At 41.9% G+C, this 25,279-nt stretch overlaps 1 protein-coding gene across 1 annotated transcript; it reads left to right on the top strand.

Annotated features, from left to right (window-relative positions):
- Positions 1 to 872: 872 nt before the first annotated feature.
- Positions 873 to 25,236, top strand: intu (inturned planar cell polarity protein). The gene is made up of 17 exons (XM_085350761.1): positions 873 to 1,009; positions 2,300 to 2,889; positions 5,274 to 5,359; positions 11,834 to 12,049; positions 15,656 to 15,774; positions 16,380 to 16,469; positions 17,084 to 17,161; positions 18,575 to 18,761; positions 19,064 to 19,117; positions 19,705 to 19,767; positions 20,047 to 20,256; positions 22,056 to 22,148; positions 22,231 to 22,662; positions 23,106 to 23,200; positions 23,288 to 23,477; positions 23,851 to 23,993; positions 25,125 to 25,236. Exons 1-17 carry the CDS (start codon positions 873 to 875, stop codon positions 25,234 to 25,236), a joined length of 2,895 nt encoding a protein of 964 aa, XP_085206887.1.
- The last annotated feature ends 43 nt before the right edge of the window (positions 25,237 to 25,279 follow it).

The following is a 25,279-nucleotide window of genomic DNA, read 5'->3' as shown; positions in this document are numbered from 1 at the left end:
CATAAATGATGTTCAACGTTTCCATAGATGGAGGTTCATTCTCTAAGAACCTGGAGGACTTTGACTCCATCCGCAGTGTTCTCCTTTACAGGTCAGTCTAAACTTCACTTTACCCTCAGTGAGCATACAGAGCATTTACGCACTTTATTTATTTATGTATGTATTTATGTATTTATTTATTTTTCTACAAAGGCGACGTCCCGTGCTTTCATTTGCTCGGAGACACTGTTTTGCTGAAATCCTGAGGGGATTTAAAAAACCTTATGTATTCAGGGAGGTGGAGGCACCGGGCATCAAAATAAAGGTGCAAATTAACAAAATAAAAGCCTATATTGTCATATTTTATAGGCTACTTAAGGCTCCATATTCTTTCAGTTTCTTTACTGGATTTTTTAAAAAATTTAAAACATATAAATCATTAGCAGTTAAACTGAATTATTACTCATAGTACGTATAATATGAGCAGGCTTGAGCTGTTGTCTGTGTGCTTGCTGCATTATTTTATAGGAAATAGCTTCACGGTGCCAAATAAACCGTTAAGTGTGTTATCGTACGTAAACATGAAGTAAACCGTATCCCCGACCCGTTATAACATGATATGCTTATGTTGCTAATAATTGGCGGCGTGATTGACGGAAAACACTATTTTAACAGGAAACTTCAGCAGGAAAGCAGCTAGCAAGAAGCAAAAGCTTCTGCGTTGTCAGGGGCAACTGTGCTATCCACCAATAGAATTCGGTGCTCACGTGTCACGTGACCACACCACAGCGCTCACCACTGCTTACAACATGGCGAGTGGATGTTGGTGCTTGTTTTGGTGAAAGTTCCTCTGTTTTTTCGCGCTTTTGGTGAACTAAGCCGTCCATAAACCGATGGCCACCGCGAATCCCCGCCACTGTGCCGGGAAAAGTATATCCAGCCGCCACACGGACGAAGAGACAGCCCAGAGCGACGAAGGTAGTGACTGTGGATCCACAGCATCGAGTTTCAGCAGCTCCGACTCCTCAGAGTAAGGACACACTATGTGTCAGAGACTAGAAACGTTTCACCTGTCTGTTCATTTCAAATGTCCAGATAAATGTTGCTTTTGAGTGGGAGTACTGCTAGGTTGTCAGAGAGCGGTGTCCGCAGTTTCCGTCTCCTCCCTTGTGCTTTTCATAGCTCTGGGCAATGTTTTCAACTTGGGAGGTAAACCTTCATAAATAATTACATGCTTTCTTAGTAAATTTATGGATGCCGTGTAAAAGCTACTTACCGCAACTTCTTAAAGTTAAAAGAAGAAAGACCCGAGGCAAAAATAGCTCCAACTCTTTTACATATGATGTTTGTACATATGGTGTTTTTCTCTGTTCTGTTTTTACAGCATGCACATGGTAGACATTGACATATTTTAGGAGTTTTGATATTTGTTCTACAGTTCACTCAGAAACCCCCCAGAAACAAACAAAAGTGCAACATGTTTGTGTGTATTTTTTTAAGGGGCAGTGAGACCTTGACACTGTTACAGGACCTTTCTGTATTTCCACCACATCTACCTAGATTCCTACAGAGACTGCTGCTGGCCTGTTAGGGATCAGGGATGAATATTCAAACACTAAAATAGTGATTATATGTGGTGCACAATAGGAACAGAGGTCGCACAGAGGTCAGATGTTGGCTTAACAGAAATATGAGATCTTATTAAAGGGTGGCACAGTGTTGGAGTAGTTTGCACTGTCGCCTAGGTTCCTAGTTTGAATCCTGGCTGGTGTCTTTCTGTGTGAAGTTTAGAAAATGCTATATAAATATATAGTTATACAAGTTTTCAGTGGTCAGTACGAGTAGAAAAGTGTTATATAAGTGCAAGTCATTTACATACCTATTTGTTGGCACTAATAAAAAGTAATCTAGTAATAAAGAAGTTAGAATCCATTTATTTTGAGCTAACTGAGAATAAAACAGAGATCAAAGAGGGGTTGGAGATTATAACCATTTGATATAATAGGATTTAAAGCCACCTGAGCTGGCATTTCAGTAAGTGTGGGAAACATATTTAGGTCAAACAGGACCTGATATTGTGTGATAATGGTTGCTTTTCTGCAAAAACAACTGTTGTAAAACCTAAAAAATAAACTCCCCGCTCTCTGAAGCATTAATTCATGATTAATCCTCCATTTATTAATGGCAAACATGCCATTTATACATTCTAAATTCAGCTGCAGTTCAAAATTTGTTGTAGACACTTATTATGAGTGAATTCTTGGAACCATACGGTGAATATGAACAGTACATAAGGCTTAAATCCTCTGCTTTCTCTCAGTGACCTGGAACCAGAATGGCTGGACGACATTCAGAAGAACGGCGAGCTCTTCTACCTCGAGTTGAGCGAGGGCGAAGAGGAGGCTGCGTTGGCCCAGCAGGTGAATCAAGGTGTATCCACCAATCATGTTCGCTTCAGTGAAAAAGAGGCAGAGATCATCACAGAGCAAAACAAGAAGCAGCGCTGCGGCTCACGGGCAAAAGGTGAGCCCACGCTTAAAAAGCTGGCTAGGATCCTGAGGAGGAAACGGCGGCCTTCACAGCGTAGAGGAGGGAAGGATGGGTGTAAAGACAGCTCATCGCCTCCAGCATCAATCCTGAAGAACCAGCAAGGCCAAAGGCAGGGTGTGACTGTTCAGCAGCAGCAGCTGAAGGAGGTGTGTGTCTACCTCAACCCTAAACGTTTAGGAGGTTCTTCGACCCCTTTGAGTGATGGCGGAGGCCTGCTGGAAGCACTGCTGGGTGTGGTGCATCGCCCTGCCTGGAGCAGAGGTCAGGAAGACCCTGCAGTGCTCACACGGGAGGAAAGACTGACTGTTCATGGATTAATACCAAACAGTCCAGCCATCAAATGTGGCCAAATCCTAATTGGTAAGAACATAAATCCAAAAGTCAGCTGGTTTTATCAGTGAGGGATATATTTGTTACTTCAAAGCTTATACTTCAGAGAAAGAAAAGTATCTGGGTAGAAATTAATCACTTAATTGTAACAAAACTGTTTGCGGAGGAGCTTGCGCCATCCTCAGAACTAAACTCCTACCTTCACAAGTGAGGAAAAAGTAGCTATGTAGCCATTAAGATTCTGTAACAATCATCAGCAGAGTCGAGATTTTAGTTGTTTTAGTACTGATAAAGATGAAAATTTAAAAAGTAGAAGAGATGGGAGGAAAAAAAAATACAACCAGTGTGTGGGATTTAAAAAATCACCAAATATTGGTATCGGTTTTTAAAACCCTAGATTGGTCAGGCTTTAGTGGAGTCGTGTTTTAGTACTGACACATTAATTTCCACACCACACAAGTGCCCTGCCAAAACACGGGCTGTAATTATGACGACATAGCCATAGTGACTGCACACAGATTTCTTTTTTAATAATCACCTAAGCAAAGCCTAAATGATGACTCTAGCATGCAACACAAGAAAAAAATCTTAGGGAAAAGAGAAAAGTCTGCACACCGTTTGCCTTCTGTTTAATAATCTGTTTTATTTTAAATTACACAATTAAACTCAAATTGGGATGTGAACTGTATCTAAATGATGTTTATAAATAAAGTTCATTTCTTAGGATTTGTTAATTGACTTGTTATTATCATCATTATCATAGTAAACAAAGTAACCTAAGTTTGTCATATCTTATTTATTTAATTTTGCTTCTTGCAGTGTAGGTAGCAGCCATGTGTGTTGAAACCATAGTGCTAGTAAGCAGTATAAATCTGTCTGGAGCACACTGACCTATCTGCCCTGTTTAAAGAAATTTATTCAGTGCCATGTTTTTATTCATGTATTCGCTCAGAGCAGCTTTACATGATTCACAGTTGTGTGTTTTTTTAACTCCTTATTTGTTTATCCCAGGCTGTGTTGGAGTCACTCAGTTTATTGTCTGCTTGAAGCAAAAAGGTTTCAGCTTAGCTTTCTTCTGATTGATTTCCCTTCACAAACACAATGTTTGTGGGTTGGGCTCTTGTGTGTTGCATGACATGTTAGGGATATCCTCTAGCGAAGATCCAAGAGGAGAACAAACTAGGGATCGACTTATGTCAGTTTTATAGGGGGAGATAATCACGTTCAGTTTTCTTACCAGAGCCACATTTCTTATGATCCAGTCCTCACATACTTGTTTGCGTTGTCCCTTCAAAAAGCCTCTGTTAACATTTTACAGTAGCTGAAGCTCTGCGTGCTTGTCAGCGATGAAATCGAGAACAGTTGTGGTCCTGTAACTTCAGCCGAGAGGACTGCGATGTTTATCGCGACTCCAGCGATAACTGCTGCTTTACTTTCAAACCGCAGCTCAGATTTCAGGAGCTACTTCAGACTGAATGCACTTGTGTGATGGCCTTTTACTCTTGTCATGTAACCAATCAGATAGCGGGTGTAGGTGAGATATTGCTCTAGACTTCAGAGTGGCGACTGCAAAGAGAGATGTGGCTGCGTTAGAGCCAAATCAGCAAAATCCACATGAATTATTTTTATTGTAAATCTGTAAAAATAAAAATAATAATAATGATCCCAATGATCAGGAAAATGTAGAATATCATTAGAAGATTGGAAGATTAGCAAAAAAAAATGCCTTAAACCTAATTCATCTACTTTAAAGAAAATCGTTATTCATGACCAACTCTAAACCTTTACAATCCTCCGCCTTAAATGAAGCTTTTACTGCAGATTTGCAGAGTGACTGGAACTTTGTGCGGTCAGATGTGGTCCTGTCTGTCTGAAAGCTAAGCATCTCTGAAGTGATTTTCTTCTTGGAGGACTAATCTTTTTTTTGTTTTACCAGCAAACAGAGGAATGCCAGTTGTGCTTCACCACAAATGACTACCCACATCAGTTACGGTTTAGAGGAGCTTTTATGCAGTGCAGCTACATGTTTGAACAATTAGACTGCTTAAATACCTGAAATAGCTCCGTTACTGAGTCGGTGGAGCGCTTCTCTGCACAAGAGCAGGTGAAGCTCTTTACCGAATACAAACAGCAGTGGGTTTAGTAGCAGATTGCAGTTGCATATAATTAGTTTTTACAGGAAAGGGGTTGGCATAAAAAAATGAAGGTACATTTCCTTGTTATGGTTACATTAAAGAAACCTGTTTTGTATATCTACCAGATGCTTTCTAACTCTCACTGTATGTCTCAGTCCTAATATACACGGCGTGTCTATCTTTCTGTATGATGACAGTGTATTTGTTAAAACTTGCTGCTTTTGTCCTGATTGAGCCAGTTTACTTGATAAATATATACTTTCTGCATGTTTTTCTCAGGCGATGCGCTCGTAGCTGTAGACGATGTCGACGTGACCTCGGAGAACATCGAGAGGGTTCTCTCCTGCATCCCGGGACCAACGCAGGTCAGTGTGTGCGTGAAGCTGCCAAAATCACTTTTTCTGCTGGTGTTTGGAATTGGTGACATGCCGGTGGTGTAGTCAGTGATGATTTCCAGATCTGGATAAAGCTGACACGGGGAGTTGACGATAGCTCTGACGTACCTGGATTACCTGTAGCAGCATTCATTTATGGCTTTTATGGCCTTTTTTATTTTTTATTTGACACAGCGAATCAAAGGGAGCTTGTATTCTCAGCCTCTGTTAACAGTTAGCTCCAAAGTGACGTGTTTTTTTGTTTTGTAGTTATGCCTCTGTGAACTACCACGGTGGATTTTAATGAAGAAGTGCGGACTTTCAGCTTATCTTTTTAAACTAGTTTTCCACTAACTGTTTATGAATTACAGACATTTTTTCTGTAAACACAGGCTCAACATTAATTGTAAAGATTAACATAATTTAAATATAAGGAATACTTTTTTACACTGAAATCCTTTGCAGTCTAAAGTCTAGAACCCGCAAACTTCACAAAATGCTGTATTTCCACCTTAAGTTGCTTCTTGTTTTTGGGTCTCTCTGCCTTATGTTTGATTTTCAGTAACAGTTATGCTCTATTGGGTTGAAGAATATCCCATTTCTTTACAAACTCTTGGCTTGTTTTTTGTGTACTTGGGAACTGGCCTTACCTGGTCATGAAGCTGCTCATCAGTCAGTTGTCAAATTACTTTTGAGCCTTTTGTATAAAAATGGCTCCAAGTCGTAAAGAGTTAATGTATAACTTAAATAAAGCTAGAAGTCTTACTGTCAATATTGGGAGGCCCCTTTTTTATTTGATGGCCACTTAGTGAGTGTTTTGTGTTGCCCTCTTTTCATTTGGTTTGATTTCTAAATGTATAAGGCAGCATGTATGCTTTTAAGATCCCGCTGCCTGTCATGAGCAGCAGTTGTCGAATGCAGATACAGATCAAATTGCTTTAAAACGCAGCGGGCCTGCCAAGCTGCTAAATTGTGAGTAAAAAAGCATAAGCCAGCACTGTTTAGAAAGCCTTCAATGATCCTTTGATCGTCAGCAAAGAAAAAAAAAAACAACAACCCACAGTCTGCGTCTCAGATGTGCATTTTCACCAAAAAGCAGACCATCAAAAAGAAGGAATTTGCAAATGACAGAGTGTACGCAGAGTTGATGGCAAACATGGCGGATGCACAGGACGGCGGTGTGACTATTTTTCGGTGCCACAGGAAGCTGTTGCGGGACTGAAAGCTCAGCTGATTAGAAGTTGTAGTCGGAAACTAAATTACATCGTACGGGAAGAGCGAGAGAGATTTTTGGGGGAAAATGCGCAGCTCCTCGGGCACCATGATGACTTTCAGAAACTTGAAATAGAGCTGTGCTGCTGACAGAATCATTGTTTGGTGTGCGTGTGGGTTTGTTGGAGGATAGAGTGTGTTTCTGTGCGCCGAGCCTGCCAAATGGAACACAGACAGTAGTTATTAAGTTTGAAGGGACAAATATTAGTATTAAAGTCAGTCCACCATGGCCTTTACCAACCCTGAATGAACTACAGCTTTTCCTTTGTGCCTGCATGTGTGTGTCCATCCATGAATGAGCGGTAAATGACTGACATCAACAGACTGGAATTCTAGCAAGAGCACACTCCAGTCTAACCACATCCTTATTATTTATGATGAGAGAAAGTGCTGCAGTTAGCCCACTCGGCCTCTTTACTCAGAGATTTCCCCAATTTATGCCCAGCCTCTTTCAAACTGTGGTACACCCTTATTTTTCACGTCATTTCAATTTGATGTCCACAGCTCAGAACTTACCACTTTCATCATCTGTGCACCCAAAATAATTAAAGATATGCTATCATTTTTTTTTTTTTACAGCTTTTAGAAGTCACTTTGCAGCACTGAGTTTGAAAGGTAGATCAGCGGGTGTTTCTCCAGCGCTAACTTCTTCTTTAATAATACCCTTAAATTGGCTCAAATGGCCGAGCTCCCAGATGTAGGCGCCTGCTGGAGAGGCGGGTGGCCTGTGGTTAGTGCTGACAGGCCTTGGAGAGTTCTCAGGGAGCGATCGCTGGTTTAAAGAAATACGATTTAAACATTTTGACCAGGTAATTTGATCTTTTTTCTAAAATATATTAGGTAGGCTCCATGTAGTCTAAAGTTGGGAGAAATAAATACAGATTTATACCTTTGGAAAGTCTGCATCGGCTTATTATTTACTTCTCCGAGCAAACAATGCCCGTGTTAGAGTTTTAGCTCCAGATTGAGTTTTTTTTTCTTTAGAAAACTGTTCGCATAAATCAGTGTGAGCGGTTCTACAGTGTGCAATAAATGGCATAGTTCACATTCTGTGTTTCACAACCAGATTGTAGTTTTGGTGTGACTAGTGACAGTGGAGATGTAGTGGTTAAAACTTACTCACTGTGGGTTGAGGTTAAGTCTCAATTCTGTTCACTTCGCCTTTCTGCTTTTCCTGCAAACATTTTACTTAGAAAAAACGACTTAAAGCAGCTTGGTTCACCCCATAGGGTGCTGACCTTGGACAAGAGATAAACAGCATGCAAGCACAACCATATTGCTTCAGTTCATGTCAGGTTATTAACTTTTTATCAGGAAAGACACTTAACCCTTTAATCCCAAGTGTATCATGTTTGATACAAGAGTTTTTGAGACCTCTATATCAGCGGTCCTCAACCTTTTCTGTGCCACGGACCGGTTTAATGTCAGTCAATATTTTCACGGACCAACCTTTAAGGTGTCGCAGTTAAATACAACAAATAAAATGATACGACCAAGAAAAAATTGTGGTATTTTGTAAATATAATAATAAACGCAAATTCACTGTGTAATTGTGTAACTTTATTAGCAGCGTCCTCCTGAAATGCGCCAACAACATTGAGAGTAAAATCCTCCTCTCTGCCCCTTAATGCTCTCTGGTCGCTATGGTAACGCGTAAATATTTCTTTCAAAATCAGACACACAGCTACAACACGGGAAAAGACCGAGTTAACAGTAAAAACCCTGAAAACCATAAATTTCACACCCGATCCTCAACTCTCGCGGTCCGGTACCAAACGACTCACGGACCAGTACCGATCGTGGCCGGGGGTTGGGGACCGCTGCTCTATATCATCAGTGTGATTTATAGGTTTTTGTTTAAGGTAAACAAAATATGATTGCACAAAAATGAAAACACACGCAAATTAATATATCTTTTTTTATGTCCGATGGTCAAATAAACATACCAGCTTAAAAAAAGTAATTAAGTGCCCTGCCCATATGGTATTTATAAGGCTTTTTATTTACTATTCATTTGGAAATCATGAAAGTGGGACTGCGCTCTGTGTTTTAGCAGGAGCAGTTTCTTATAAACAAAAGTCTTGAGTTAAAACAAAAGAAATTGAGCTGGTCTATAAAAATATCCCATAAATTTATACTTGGTTAAACACAGTATTTTAAGCGATACTCTGCTTTGCCCCTTTGTGCCACGCTAAAGTCTCACTGGCGCTCACGGGTTGAAATGCTAAATAAAATGTGATGTGGTGAGAACCTGACTTTTTTAGCTGAAGATATCTCAAATACCAACGCTAACTGAATCGTTAATTTTTGGGTTTAATCCTCATATAAATGTGACCTAGTTTAAGACAACCACATAAAGGTAATGTCTTTTTCTTCAGCCGGTTTTTACAAAAGATTCATTAGATATAATATTTATGTGTGTAAAAATGAAGAATGAAGTATACCTTTGGCTAATATTGTGTAGTTTAGCCACAACAAGTTGTTGTCTCCCCATATCAACTTGTTGAATGTTGAGTGCATGAAAGGTCGGGAAGGTGTAGTAGTTGTAGCTCACCATGTAAGTTCTCATGGATCTGCGTTATAGGTGGCAGTTAGCTGGTGTCATAGGCCACCACGTCTGTTCACCGATGGTCAGTCACAGTGGACGTAGGTGGCCTCCTTTATTCATCTCTCAAACCATATATCTCTCTTTTCTTTGGGTGCAGGTGTACAGCTGAGTCCTGTCCTGTTTAATTGCCTGTTTCAAATTCCCCTCCAGCATTTGAGTACAATTCAAACCCTGTGCTTCTGTGGCAGAGCCTTCCACAAACTATAGCTGTGGTCTTCTTCCAGCTCAGCTTCTGCTTTAACACAGATTGCCTCTCTGTGTCATAAATCTGTTTGATATGATGCAGAATTCGCATTCGAATGAATGATGGCATATTTTCTAGTCCCCGAGGCAGTGAAGTAACCCCAGACTCTAATATTTCCACCACCATGCTTCACATTTGGTATGAGCGTCTTCTCCTGAAGAACTGTCTGTTCTAAAGACGTCTGGTAATACTAACCCTGGTCCGTGTGTCCATCCGTCTGTAACTCTGACCCGTCTGTCTGGAGCACATTATTATAAAAAGCCAGGGTTCACTCAGATGGTTGTTTTTTTGTTCAACTTATAGTTTTGCTCTATTGCTCTTTTTGGAGTACAAAGTCTTTTTCTTGGCACACCTCCCATGTAGGTTAAATTTAAATGAGGTAAATTTGTGCAGTCTCGATCATAGATGGACTTCGACATCAAGAGTTACCTACAGGTCCTCTAATGAAATTAGGGAGTTCTTGGAGACGTCTTTTAACATCAGTTTGGTGTTGGATTAAACTTGCTTGGGCTGCCAGCCCTTTAAAATCTCTGCCACTTGTAGGTAATTTTCCTTGGAGTGAAATATATTTTTAAAAAATAATTTAAATATGTTTTTTTTCCACGTCCTTTTCCTCCTAAAGAGCTCTTTAGGTCTTGGCATTACAGCAAACTGAACAACAGACCCTAAATGTTGCTGTCACTCATCTTCTATTACTTTTATTTTCGTAGATTTAAAAAGTCTTTTAATAAGTTGTGAAAAGACTTGCTTATTTGTTTCAGTGTATCATCTTTAATAATATCCACAACATTTTTTGTCCCGCTTTTAACTCAGCTTTGTTTTGATTGGTTGTACCTCATAAACAAAAGGTTTGAATGGTATGTGGGCGGGGCTTCTGCGCTCACAGACTATGTGCTCTGATGAACATGATAGTGATATGGTTTCTATACCACATCATACAGATTAAAGATTTGAAGAAAAAAATGCGTGGAACTCACTGTTTAAAGCACTCTGAGTTCTTTTGCACATGCTCAGCTCAGTATTTGAAATTTGACCACGTTTAATATGACCACTATAATCCAATGTTGTATAACCACTGACAGAAAACAAGGAAAAGCTCCAGAGGCCTGCTTCAAATTGTTAAAGGAAGGAAGAAGGTAAAGCTTTATTCATCCAGCTCTTCCTGAGCAACTCTTGCACACATTATGTTAACCAGCTGTTCCCTCTCACATCTGGACTCTGGCTCTGATTTACTTGAATTAGCATCAGCTTAGCTCCATAATTGGCCTCTGTGGCGCTGACAGCCTTCAGCCCAGAGTCAACACAGCGTGTGCGCAGGTATGCCGCTATAGCGTGTCTTTACTGTGAGCCGTCAGCACTAACTTCAGCCTGAACGATTCTTTAATTCAGTGTTTGCGTATGAGCGCACATACGTCCACACGGTCTTTCTTTGTGTTGATTCATTTTTGGTGTGTTTCTAATCTGTATGTGCATAAAAGAGGCTCTCTTGAAATGGAGAAAGCAGTAATCACAGGGCCTAACTAAAAAGTTTGATTAAATAAATACAGATCTTCTTTAATCAAAACTCCAGCACGATGATTTTAATTCATCTGTCTCCGGACTCGTCTATCGTGTCCTAATCTGTGAGGTCAGCAGGCAGCCTCTGACTCCAGCTATAATCACACTTAAATGTAGGTCTGACAAATTGTTTAAACAGAGACACCGCAGAGTTGCAGTTTCTCATCCTCCTGTGCGTCTCGGACACATGTGTTTCCATGTGCGGATGGTCCGATTTCCATGCGGCTCTTGTGTCTGTTTCCACTGCGACTTTCTATGAATGACAATGTGAAATGGAGGACTGTGGATGGAAAGTAAAACTGCTGCATGAATGAGAGCAGCAGTGCTGTCCGCTGCCTCAGCGCTGTTCCTCGGCCTTGTGAAGCAGTCTGGTTTTAATTTTAGTCAAACACACACACACAACCGCACCGATCTCTGCTATGTGTCATGCTGCGGTTAAGCCTAGATGTCAGTGTCACTTTCTCTTTGACAGTCGCCGTCCCGCTTTTCACTTTTCTCCTTAGTGAATGTGTAATGATTGAAGGTTTTTTTTTTTCTTTTTTCCCGTCTTTTGGAAGCATGGCACACATGCACACCTCGCCAAGTATAATCAAGTGGAGACGCAGTGACTTGCAGAATTTTTAGAAATGAATGAAATCTCTGAGAGGCCCTGGCAGGCAGACTGATGAAGTGATATTGTAAAAGAATGGCTGATTTTCTTCTTTGTGTCTCGGTTTGTTCCTTTACACTCAGAACTATTTCTCCGTAGTCTTTCTCTGATTTCCCTCATGTCTTCCTCCTCCAGGTGAGGCTGACCTTGGAGACCGTGGCTCCGTTGGACCAGGTCAGCGCTGGCGACGCTTCCCTGATCCGTAGGACAAAGGCCTCTCCTCCAGTCAGCCAGCTGGTGCGGCTGCTGTGGGGCGAGGACACAGCCGAACTTCAGATGTCCATATCGCACATCCCTCATATCGTCATGTACCTGTCACTCAAACTGGACTCCACATCACCACAGGAGGAGGTTAGACAATAAAAATGCTACGATGAACAGTCTTTAAAGTTCATTTAGTGAAATCTTTGTGCTGCGTTGGTGCTGCGCTGAGCTTTGCAGTCTGCAGTCTCACTCTTGTTCATGTTTGTGCTGTTGTTGATCCTTTAGGTTTGCCACGTCACAGAGAATTACAAGTTTTATACACAAAGAACTTCTTTGAAGTTAAATGAAACTCGAGTGTTTAAAAACAGAGAAAAGTCTCCAGTGGAGACATTGTTTGTGCTTGTTCTCTTTGTTTCTCTGATCTTCATTGTTTTTTGCTTTGCTTATTTCTCACGATGACAAAGTCCGATGTGGCTTCTTTTCCTGTTTGAGCCAGCTTTTCAGCCACACAGATATCTTATTCCAGATGGCAGACTTTTTGGAGGTTTGTGCATGAACGTGTCTCAGTAATCTTCCTGCTCAATATTCTGTGTGAAACTCAAAAGTTACACAGACAGACATGGAGCCATAAATCATACTCAAAGACCTACACTAGCACTAAATGGCGTTTGGACTGTCTTTTGCCTTCAGATCGTCCTTAATTCTTTATGGCACAGATTCAACAAGGTGCTGGAAACATTCCTCAGAGATTTTGGTCCTTTTTGACATGACATCATCACACAGTTGCTGCACATTTGTTCACTCCACATCCACGATGACAATCTCCTGTTCCAACACGTGCCAAAGGTGCTCTACTGGATTGAAATCTGGTGACTGTGTACACTACTGTGAGCTCACTGTCATGTTCTTGAAGCCAGTTTGAGAGGATCTGAGCTCCGTGGCATGGTGTGTTATCCTGCTGTGATCAATAGTGGGTCAGCCACCACCTCCAAAGGGGACAACCTCCATTAGGGTTTAAGCGCCTGGTTCTCATCATCTTTTTGAAGAAGCTTCTTGGATAAAAGGTGACGCGCCTTCACAAACTTAAAGTCCTCTTTTTCCATTTTCAAAAAAATTTGCAGAGCTTCAAAACATATTTGAGTTAAATAATGACCCAGCCTATTAAGTATAAGTGAGCCTGTCAACATTACTAATAAACTATTTAAATGTTTGAATTAATAACCACATGGGTACTCTACAGTGAGCTATACAGTATATAATTATTTGGTACTTTGAATGCTCATTGCAGTGATACCAGGTTAACTGCTTTATGTAGGAAAAAAAATAAAACTACTTATTTTGTTATGAAACATTTGGATCTGCAGACATGTCCTATTTTGAAACAGTAGCTATAAAACTTTACAGTACCTGTTTTTGTTTGTCTGTTTAATTTTGCCTGAAGTGCAGCGTAAGTGTAAACCAGCAGCTTGTTGTTTGGTGAAAGCAAACTTAAAGTATTTGGGGGAATTTTTGTATCCTTCCCCAGTTATGTCTATGCAACCATGCTAGCCACCAGTACTGAGGTTTAGCAACATCTAGGATATTATTAAAGATAAAGCATTGGCTTTGACACATTTTTGCATTTAAAGACTCCATTGAATCCCAAAAGGATAGACAAATAAAAAAATAGCAATTGTTTATTTTCATATTCATCTAGTTTTCTGTCAAAGTCTCTGGTGCTTCTGTTTCACTCATTTATAGCTAGTATTTAAAGTTATAACGAAGAAAAAAGTGTTTGCTGGGAAAAAAGGCAGTGCTGCTGACTCCACAGTGGTTATAAGTACTGTCACCAAAGCACTAAAGGTACGATTTGAAGGATTTATTGGCCAAAGAGCTACATTTAGACTTTGGGTCTTCCAGTTGAATTACAAGCAGAGTTCCTGTGTTTCTCTGCAAAAGGTTCCTGGAGGTCCTCCACTGAAAACAGGCTGCTATTAAAGAACAACATGTAGGGAGCTGTTAAAAGAGAAAGCCACCTTCAGACCTTAAATACTGCTGATAGGTTTGACCTAACTGAAACTGGCAGAATAAACAGAACCCTAAAGGCTGCTGTTGATATCCAAACCCCGGATGACCACATATTTTCCCATTCCTTTGGAGAGTAAATTGGTTTTTGCGGAAATCTGATCGTGACTTTTGTGGTCAACGGCTCTCATGACTCGGAGCAAACTATAAAACTCAATTTAAGACACTGAGCTGTGCTGAACAGACTGATTTAATTATCCACATTCTGACAAAGGGCATTCTGATAATGGAGTATTGAGTATTGGCCGTAGCTGTGTAGGAAACCCCAAGATTGGGAGTGGTGAGCTTCTCTTCTCTTCTGAATTTCTCTGATGTGAGTCAGACACTTCAGAAAACTACTACTCTGGACAGCGTCCAGCGCCTGCGGGTGCTACCAACCAAAACTAGAGAGTGGAGAGAAAAGCGAGAGGTGCTCTCCATCATTTTAATGCCGTGAACTTTCTATCCTGCCCCACGTTCCCTTTGCAGCAGCAGCGAGCTGTTCTTCCAGTCGGGCTATAAACAAAATAACATTTCCTATTTTAATTAGATCCATGTGCATGGTGCTGTTTTAACATCCCGTAGGTAGGACACAGCTCACTTGTAGTAAAGTGTTAATCCCAAAGTCTCTGCTGACCCACACCTCCCACACTGTAATCACATTTTCCCCGTGGACGCTGCTGGCAGGTTGACGTTGCCTTTATGGTTGCACTTCACTGTTCTGCAGTTCCTTTTTGTGTCTCTGCACGCCAGAGTTTTTTCTTTTCTTTTTTTTTTATCTCGACCTAAAGAGCACTGGTGATAGAGAGTACAGCTTGTCTGGAGCCACATCAGCCAGCGGTTGATTTTTCTAAATGACAGTGCTGCGCACGAACCCGCTAAACTCTGACTTTGATTTTTTAAGTCCTTTGATTGTAGGGTAGTAGGAACCGGAGAGGTTCAGTGGTGATATTTTTGAGCTTTAGCTGTGCGATGTTTTGCTGATGTTTGTGTACAGGCTGAAGTTGCTTTCTGTGGTGGTTGTTCTGTAGCAGCCTCTCCGTGCGTGCTTTGTCCCCCAAGGTGAATATCTCCCATCGGCACTTGTTTGTGCCTTTGTTCTGGTTGCCAAGGCTATAAGAGGCCGTTCATTCAAAGTTTTTACCCCTCACCCACCATCCTCTTATCCTCTTGGCGGCTTGGATCTTATCCGCTCCTTTAAAGTTGCCAGCGTGCTGGGAGGAATACTAATAACTCAAACAATGCGCTGGATCTGCCCCAGAGCGCTCTGATTCTCTGCTGCTCTTTCTGCAGATTTTGGACCTGCAGATTTTTGCAGTCGCAGGAATAAGAGTTGTACAGAAACTAGCTGAACATTAACCGTGTGCCGCTATGTCCCTGAGAACGAATGGCAATTAAATTCCTGTGTGTCCTCCAGGACAGGAAAGTCAAATATTTAAAATGTGTTTGGAAACATTGGTCTTTAAAGTGACATATTTTTGTTGCTTTTTGGAGCCAAAGTGACATTGTTGAGTTGTGGCTCATCCATTCTTTCTTTTTTTTCTCTCCATAATTTATGGCAGAGAGCATTTGGTAGCAGCCAAGTTCAGATATTTCACATTCTGCTATTGAAAAACTAACCAGAGTTTGTTTTCCCCTCTATGCAGCGTGCGCGATTTTAACAATAGAGTTTGTTTCAATGCTAAGCGACGCTGCTGTCTGTGTCTGCAGGAGGAAGTCTTGTACCAGTACCCTGTGTCTGGAGCATCCAGCCAGCTGAAAGGAGTGAGGGGGATCTTCATCACTCTGTGTGACATGCTGGAGAATGTCACAGGCGGGCGGATCATCAGGTAGGAAAGATAAAATGTGCTGCAGCGTGCTGAATCCAGGCTACGCACACAAGAAAATCAGCAGAGCCATCTAATCATCATATAATGCTTAGCCCTATAGATCTGTTATAAGATGATAAGGGGATCTTTGGAAGATATCTTCACATGTAAGGGGAAAGAGAACTCCTGTATTGCGTGTACTGCCAGTGACACTGGTCTCTTGTCACACATGGTGCGCTTATGATTCCAAACGCTCTGATACTTTGTCAGGCTGGAGCTCACTGCCTTTATAGACACTTACTGCCTATTAACCTGATTAACCTGGTTGTGGTCACAATGAAGCCACTTTTAATTTAAGTTTCCAATAAATTTTTGTAGCAGCTCCGCCCCAGTAGGTCGCTCCATGGTGTACTGGTTAACTCACCCACCCACATTACGTACGTAAAAAAAAAAAAAATCAAAGAAAACAAACTACAACACTTTTCCCTTAAAGTGATCACTGCCCAGAGGGTGAGCTGCCTTGGCAGATGTGTGTACTACTAAGAGTGTTTCTTGTATTGTATTAAAATTAAGTCACCCATTTCACCATCTCTCATATCCTCATCCATCCTCTTTTTCCCTCCCAGTTCGTCTCTTCTACTCGGCAAACATCTGGTACATGTTGGCTACTGGAAAGAAAGCAACAATCTTCTGGTCATCGGCCTTCCTGCTGAGAGGTAGCCTCAGGCAGCGTTACACACACACACGCACACACACACACACACACTTATGCTGTGAGGTCAACTGCAGGCACATTCGACATGCTGTGTAGATATTACACAAGTCGATAGCACATGGCAGGTGTTAAAGTTTGACAGTAATTTTTCACGTATATCTTTTTTCCTTTTTTAAATTGCTGCCCTGTCACTGATGTGGCAATAAATCCCCCGAGCATGACCTGTGCTCCAGAAATGAAGTATTTTTGGAAAGAAGGAAAGATTTAAGAGCACAATCTGTAAAAACAATCGGAAAGGACCGTCTTTTTTTCTTCATCTCCTCGCTTTTAACTTTACCATGTGCTTCTCTTTGTCCTTTGTTGGCCAGATGAATGCCTCTTTAAGAAGCACGTGGTCGTAAAACGCTTGGCGAGATGAGTCACATTAGCCACCTTTATGTTTGTAGCGGGTCAGCCCCGACCAGTCATCGTCTCACGCCTGGAAATAATGGATCGATTCTTGAAGAACACCCACAAGCAGAAAAAAAAAGCACTGCCGTAAAAATGTTTTTCTCCGTGGCTGCTGGCTGTTAATCCAAATATTTGATAAGCTTGAATTTTTCCATTTCCCTCCAGGGTTCCTCTGCTGTATCTGCAGACCGTGGTAGGAGACGTAGTCCGCACACTAAAAGTGATGTACGGCTCCTTAGACAGGTTGGTCACTGTTGCCTTTCCCTCAGTCCTGCTGAGAGCTGGTTGGAACTTCCTCTTTCTGGTTGCCATTTTTCCACATTATGCAAAATATGCTGAAATCAAAGTAAAATGTCTTAGCTGTAAAGCGCAAACCTTCCCCACAAACTCATTATTGTCTCAATTTGTCTACTTGATCTACTTTCTTCTCATGAGCATGTTTTTTTTCTTTTAAAGGGGACCTGTTCCACTCATTTCTAGGCCCATGTATGTAAGGAGGGAGTAGGGGGAATGTAATCACTTGTTTGTTTGTCTCTCTTTGTTAGCAGGTTTCTAGCTGTCATTTTTCATATTTTGCGTGATGGTAGATCACAGATGGTACAGCTTGGGCAAGGCCACAGCAAATGTAACAATAAGTCTAAACATTTGACCTTAACCTTCATTGTTGGCGCCAAAGTTCAAACCTGACCTTGAGGAAAAAATGTCAAGAAACCATATTGAACAATACATTATATAAAAGGGATGGAGAGAGCTGTGCAACACACTTTTTAAGTTTATTTCCAGACTGTATAAATCTCTGCAGGAGGGAAAAATGTATATCATGTATATTGTGTGCAGATGGGAGGCAGAGGCAAATATAAAATTAACAAAAAATCCTGATTGGATGAATTTATGTGAGACACGCTGATACACCACAATTTACTTGGAAGAACATGGTAAAGATTTTATACCTCAAAGATAAAGTGTGAGAAACTGTTCATCCTGAGCAGGAGCACTACTGGACAATGTGTAGGAATAAATCTGCAGGTCTCTTCCAAAGCTGTTCTCCCACTGAGGCAGCTGGCAGAAAAAAATGTAATAATTGGTTCAGGAGTTGGTCTTTGACTTCACTGTAATTTATCTAGGAAACCTACCATCTGGACTCGATGAAAAAGATAAATACTTAGAATAAATACTTTTTAAATACTAATGGTGGGTAGCGAAACATGCCAGACTATTAAAGACTGGATAGAAATCACACAGGAAGTAGATGACATTTTATATGACACAAGCTGTGTCCAAATTCATGAATTTGGACACAGCTAAAGACTGGTCAAAATGCAACACATTTTTGAATCAGAGGTGTTTCTTCTCTGTCTGTGCATCTGTGATTTATCTGTAATTTAAATGTGTTATATGTTATAGTTTTTCAACTCTAGAAATGAATCTAAAAGGTGCTTATGTCATATGCCTGAAAAGACTAATTACAAGGAACACGACTGTGAGTGCAGTGATGTGTGCAATTTTATTTCATCTTTTCAGTTGTTTTTCTCATGTCTGTTATTAGTAGATGAACTTGTGCTTTTGCATGTTTGCCAATTTCATGAATTAACATTAAACAATAAAATTAAATATATTTTTTTTAAAAAGATTTCTTCTAATTGTGTCCTCCCACAGTGCGTTCTGTAAGGCGGACCACGCTCCCAGGTTGGACCATTTCTTCTGCCTGTTCTTCCAGCAGCTCATCCAGCCCTCGCGTCTGAGGGAAGGCTCCTCCTCGGCACCTCCGCCCGACATCTCAGGGACTCTCTTCCTGGACGGACTGCCGGCGGTTCGATGGCTCACGCTGCCTCCAGAAATCAAGGTACACTGCTGGATCTGTGAATGTAAAGTTTCTTCTATCTTTCTGTTCTTACATGTGGCTATAGCTTGTTAGTTTAGCTCTGGTGCCCCCTTGTGTTCAATATTAAAAACAATACCTGCTTGATTTTGATTGATTTATTAAATCTGATTAAATTTTAATGGACTTCATAATGACAGTGGGTGGTGGGAATAAAGCGTAAGAGTTCATGAAAAATCACATTTAAAATGACTGCAGAAGGCAGCTTTAGTGTTAATAATATTTATGTGTGTGCGTTTTGTTTGGTTGTTTGTTTTCATCTGTAGATGGAGGTGGACACGGTTCTGTCTGACTTTGAGTCTTCTGATTTTGGAGAAATGGTAAGAAATGTTAGTTTTCCACCTTTATACGTTCTCTCCTGCACATATAAAGCTGTGCTGTCTTTGCAGTCAGCTGCAAGTCAGTGAGGTTTAACTCTTTCTCATAAAGAACGTCTAACGACCTGCCCCTGGACCCTTAATGACGAGTTTTCACACTCATTATACATCAATAAACCACTCTGTTCAGAAACGAGCTTCAAGGTTTACTCGCAGCAGGCTTTCAGGGGTAAAAGGTTAAGTGGGCAAAGACACACGACCATCATAAGGGCTTCTCTTGAGCATGTGTGCATGTTTGCTGAGATCTGTCTTCTGTCTTGAGCAGCAGAAGGGAGAAGGTCAGACTATTTATAGGAAGGCGTTCATGTCTCTGTGTGTATTTTTAATGAGCAGCTAATGAGGTCTGGTCTGTCCCTTTGTACGCGCAGCGCTAACAGGTTAGAGATGGATTATTGATGCTGGGAGCAGTGAAGCTGTTACTGCTTTCACTTAAATGATCATTCTGTTGAGCTCCACTGATTTAATGTTGCACTCACACAACACACAGAAAACCTTAAATGTGACTTTTTTTGTTCTATGTGCTTTTACAGTCTGAGGATTTCTTTGGCCTGAGGCGTCTGTATATAATCCTCGGCTCCTGTTTGTTCTATAAGGTAAGTTTCATAGTCACAACACGCACATGCCTGCTTCAGCGCCAGCAGCCTTATCATGTTTTTACTTCCTGATAGCATCTACGGTCTACACAGCTATTCTCGTCCAGATAACAGTCATTGTGTACATTAGGTGGCCTCTCACACGGGATAACAGGATGATGAGTGTGTTCTGTGGCTCAACAGCAAATTTACAAACAAATTAAGCTGTTAAATTATTAACTGAGAGGATAAGGGAGACAGTAATTTATCCTTTCATGTTTCCACTCCCTCCCCTTCCAGTCCTACCTGATCGCCAACCACCTGCCTAAGGAGGACTTGCTGGACGTGTGTCTGTACTGCCAGCACTACTGCCTGCTGCCGCTGGCGTCAGAGCAGCGCGTGGGTCAGCTGGTCATCTGGAGAGAGGTGTTTCCCCAGCAGAGGGCTAACGGAGCCACGCCGGGCTACAGCCAGCCAGAGGGCCGACACTTCCTCCTCATTGTGGGGCTGGTAGGGAAGGAAATCACTGACTTGTTTTATTGATATTTATTCTTTTCCTTGACAAAACTCCTTTTCTCATTTCAAATAAAAGGAGTATTTAATTATCGTGTTTACACAAAACCCACTTTAATCCCTCTTTACATTCACCCTCCTTGTGTGAAGAAAAAAGTACATCATCTCTAAATTCTAAGCATATATTATCTGGTCCTTAGTATTCTAGTCTTAAAATGAGGTAAGTAAAACCTCAGATAAATGACAAAACATGACATATTACACCTGAACCAAAATTAAAATGTCTATGCAAACTTGCATAGGAATTAAGTAGCAGTAGCAGCAGCAACCAGGTGCTGCTAATCAAATGCACTTGATTAACTGATCATCAAGTATGAAAGCAGAGGTTTTGGTGCAATGTTCCCTCTAATTTTTACGTGGCCGATCAACACAATTTAAAAAGTGGTATAAAATCCACACTTTTTCCAGCAATTGTTCCGTCTATGCTGCTCACATCTCCAATGGTTGTACACGTTGTTATTAACGTGGCTTCACTCCTCATCAGCCGCTTTTCCAGCTAAAACACCGGTGTCGGCACATAAGGACGCTGTCATAGCCTGTCAACGACGTTGATTATCTGCGTATATACAAATGTGAATCGCATTATTGTCTGGACTATGGGATAAGGTGGCATCGTTCTAATCCCATACAGGAGCAGCCAGTCACTGACTGACTAACACTGCAAAACAGAATTGTTAAAGTATTAATTTTAATTTCAATTCAGGTTAGATTTTTTTTTTTGTGCGCAACACAGATTTTCTGTGCGCAGAGACCGTGCCAGCAGTGCACAATTGCGCACACGCGCAGCTTAGAGGGAACATTGTTTTGGTGTGTGTTAACGCAGTTCCAAGGAGGGAAGACAATCAATTGGAAATCCATCATTGTAGAGCAAAAAAGATTATTTACATTCGAGGCAGTTGTCAGTCTTCCCAGGAGTGGACGTGAGACAGACGGTGCAATGCTGAGAGAAACTGCACAAAAACCAACAAAAAACAAGAGCCACATCTCAGACTCAGACTCTCAGTTAGCATGTTAAATGTTAAAGTTCATGACAGTCTTTGGAACCTGTTTGTTTACAGGGGTTTGCAGGAGAAAGCTTCTTTTCTCTAAAAATATAATAACAACATGGCTTATGTTTGCAAAGTTAGATCTGAACAAACCACAAGACTTCTAGTTGATGTTCTTCGGACAACACCTCATAACAGCTGTCAGCACGGCGGTGGAGGGGTGATGATTTGGGTTTGGGTTGCAGCCACAGGACCTGGGCATCTTGCAGTGTTTGAGACGACCATGAATTCCTCTGTATACCAAAATATTCTTGAGTTAAATGTGAAGCCAGCCGTCTGAGAAGCTTTAAACTTGGCCTAAACTGAGTAATGCCACAGAACATTGATCCTGAGCACAGCAGCACATCTACAACAGAGTAGCTATAAAAGAAAAAAGTGTCACAGCGATCCAGTCAAAGTCCAGCCTGATATAAATTTTGTGGTGGGACCTTAAGAAAGATGAATACCTGCAAGCCTCAATAACATTATACACAGAGAGTGGGCCAAAATTCATCCGACTCAATGTGAGAGTCTGACAGAAAACAGCTGCCTCAAGTTGTTGCTGCTAAAGGTGGTTCTACAAGCTATGCAGTCATGGGGTGCTTTTTATCATGACTGTAATTCTGCCTCATCTCCTCAGTCTCTGCCCATGTGTGTGTTATCTGCCAGTATCGATGCTTCTTCATGATATCATTTTCCCTCTGTCCTCAGAGACACTTTATGCAGTGTGTACTGTTGGAAGCAGGCGGCTGTGCTTCCCCAGCTTTAGGCTCTCCTGGACCTGATTGTGTTTACATTGATCAGGTGGGCTTTTTTAAACCTGAAGATGAATTCCTGCCATGATCATTTACGTCAAACTGAAGCTCTGTGTTGTTCTGGCCCCCAGGTGAAAGCCACCCTGCTGCAGCTGGAGGTGTTGGAACCAGGTATCGAAGAGCGTCTGAATGCTCCGCCTGCTCCCTGCCTGTCCTGCGCCGACTGGTTCCTCCCTGCTGCCACAGCTCGTGACCGGCTCGACAGCCTGGCCTCCTCCTCGCCCGTCTTCAGCAAGCTCGCCGGTGCCGTTAAAGCCTCCTCGTCCGGGTACAGAGCTCGCGCCCTGTTTGGGGAGAAGTCGTGGAGGGCCAGCCCGCAGAGGAGCTTGTCGGACAGCGGGAGCGAGGGGCAGATGGATGCCGGGTCGGGGTCCAGTTCGTCAGCGGCTCCAGGCCTCAGTCCGCATTCCACACCGGACTCAGCCAGGAAGCTGGGAGGTCGTCGGGACTCGCTGGGGTCTGGAGGGTCTGATGGGAGCGGAGGCAGCGGAGGACTCTTCAAGGTTCATCTGTAATCTTTTAAGGAGTTTATATTTGTTCCTGTTTATTTTTTCATCTGTTAGCCAATATCAGTGAATTAAATTTGTTACAGGATGTGAAATATCTCATTTATTTTCTAATAAATCTGCACATAAATGGAAAAGTGCTGAACACAGAGGTTTTGAACAAGGTTTGGCTCAAAGTATTTTCATTGAAAATGCAGAAAACTTGCCCGAATTGTTTGCAACAAGCCAGCTGGTCACAAATAAAACAAGTTATAGGGAACAAAGCTGGAAGTCGATGGACTGCATTAACTTTAAAGAAATTAAAAGCACACTAATAGAATTTCTTTTTAAATAGGTAAAGTGAGAGTGGCTTAAATGTTTGTTTTTTTTGTCTAAAAGCCAATTAAAAGCAGATTTTATTTAACCTTGACATTTTGATACACTTTATATGTTTTTATCAGATACCCAGGATGAAGCACCCAAACCCTTTTTACCTGGGCACCCTGAAGAAGACCCTGACTGAGAGAGAAACAGAGGAGATGTACAACACCATGAAGTAAGTGACCGGTTATCCGGTTCCTTTTACTAACCAGATAAAAACGATCTCTTTTCAGTTTGACCTGAGGTCCTGTGTTTGCCACAGACTAACATCGGGTGCAGAGAACACCTTGTTCCACTACGTCCTGATGGAAACCGTGCAGGGAATCTTCATCGCTCCCACTCACAGAGAGGTGGCTCAGCTGAGCGGCTCCATTCACCCACAGCTCATTCGCAACTTCCACCACTGCTGCCTCTCCATACGAGCCGCCTTCCAGCAGAGTCTGCCAGCCAGGGTGAGACAGAAAGGTGTTTCCTTTAAGTGTGAGGTTTCCAGAATTATGTGGAAGCTCGTTTCTGCCGCTGACAATAAAAAGGGTTCGCTGGGATTTCTTTCATAGACAAACACATCAGGACCATCATGAATACAGCAGATTTTCCTGATCTTACACATTAACGGAGGCTACAGACTCATATTTCCCTCAACAGTAACTTTTTGGTCAGGACTTCTTTACCCAGCATGGAGAGACTAAGGTGTGGAAACACGAGTTTCCACTGTGGTTAAAGGAAACCCGTTTCCTGCAGGGCTCAGCGGGCGTTTTCTGTATTCTGCGCATTAATGTGTTGAATGAATCAGGTGATTGTTGGTGTGATTTTTGTTTCCCGTAGAGCCGCCGTGCAGCAGACAGGCCGCAGGGCGGCGGCTGGGGTCTGGGTCCCGTCAAAGAACACGGGGTTCTGTTTCAGTGTAAACCCGAGAACTGGACCGACCAGAAGAAACCTGCTCCCACCATGACTTACTGGGTCATTGGGTACGTCAGCTTCCACTTATCCACTTATTTGCTTTTTTAACCGCACAGGTTTACATGTTCAGATTATTCAGGCGGCAGCTGGAGCAATGAAGTGTGCTCAGGTTGAGTCCTCATCTGGGGACTGCAACCATTCAACTTTCTGTCTTCACCTGAATGATCGAGCAGCCAAACCTGATTCATAGCTTTAGTAAATAATATTACTGGAGGATAAAGCTGGTCTTGGTCCCATTCAGGGAGACTTCCAGTAACTCTGTTTTCTCAGTCTGCTGTTTAATGGCTGAAATGAATACGAAGCATTGTGCAGTGTGTTCAGTGAAACACGGGGAGGAGACGGGGAACTCGTCATGTTGGACCCGATGTTGGTACTTTGTGTTTATCCTGGAAAAACTCCCAGTCTCAGTAAGTCAAAGAGGAGAGGGGCAGGCAGATTAGAGATGGAGTTAAAACGGGATTTGTAAGGGTCACAGGGGAACAATTTAGAATGAATTAACTGAGCTCCTTTGTCGATTCATAACATGAATTTTAACATTTCTTGTTTCTATCCAAGGCGTTTTGTAAATGTGCCCCCGCCTCATTCTCACATACACTATATATATCATATGTTGTCTCCTCACATACAAAGTTTGGAATAATAATGGCCCACCTTGTTTTAAAGACCTTACAGTACAGTATCACCCCATTAGAGCACTTGGCTCTCTGCTTTTAAGATCAGGCTTAAAACTTTCCGTTTTGGTAAAGCATATAGTTAGGGCTGGATCAGGTGACCCTGAATCCTCCCTTAGTTATGCTGTAATAAGTGTAGGCTGCTGGGGGATTCCCATGATGCATTGTGTCTTCTTCACTCACTGCGTTTATACTCTGCATTTAATCATATCTGGCTATCTTTGTTTTTTTCCTCCGTCTTCCTCCCCTCACCTCCAACTGGTTAGAGCAGATGGCTGGTTCTGATGGAGTTTTTCCTTCTCACTGTCACCAAGTGCTTGCTCATAAGGGGTCATATGATTGTTTGTCTCTATTATTGTACGGTCTTTACCTTAGACTAGTCTTTGAGGCGACTGCTGTTACGATTCGGCACTATATAAATTAAGTAAATTGAATTTCTCATCTCAGTCTCCTTCCTTCGGCTTTCAGACGCATGCTGCTGGAGCCCGTTCCTCAGGAGTTCTACGTGTGCTTCCATGACTCTGTGCCCGAGGTTCCCGTGGAAATGGCCTTCAGACTCTCCTTTGGTTTGGCTTTGTGACCTGTCGCTATCCTCTTCTGCACCAGATCAGCGGCAGTGATGA

The sequence above is a fragment of the Diplotaxodon limnothrissa genome, linkage group LG3, assembly GCF_057381915.1.
Source record: "Diplotaxodon limnothrissa isolate DT_005_m linkage group LG3, D_limnothrissa_male_GT1.1, whole genome shotgun sequence".
Classification (NCBI taxonomy): Eukaryota; Metazoa; Chordata; class Actinopteri; order Cichliformes; family Cichlidae; genus Diplotaxodon; species Diplotaxodon limnothrissa.
This window is presented reverse-complemented; position numbering and strand designations above follow the sequence as displayed.

Coding starts and splice junctions, on each gene's coding strand:
- intu (XM_085350761.1), top strand. CDS start 873: ATGGCCACCGCGAATCCCCGCCACTGTGCCGGGAAAAGTATATCCAGC. Junction 5,360..11,833: donor GCATCCCGGGACCAACGCAG/GTCAGTGTGTGC, acceptor TTCCTCCTCCAG/GTGAGGCTGACCTTGGAGAC. Junction 18,762..19,063: donor CGCTGCCTCCAGAAATCAAG/GTACACTGCTGG, acceptor TTTCATCTGTAG/ATGGAGGTGGACACGGTTCT.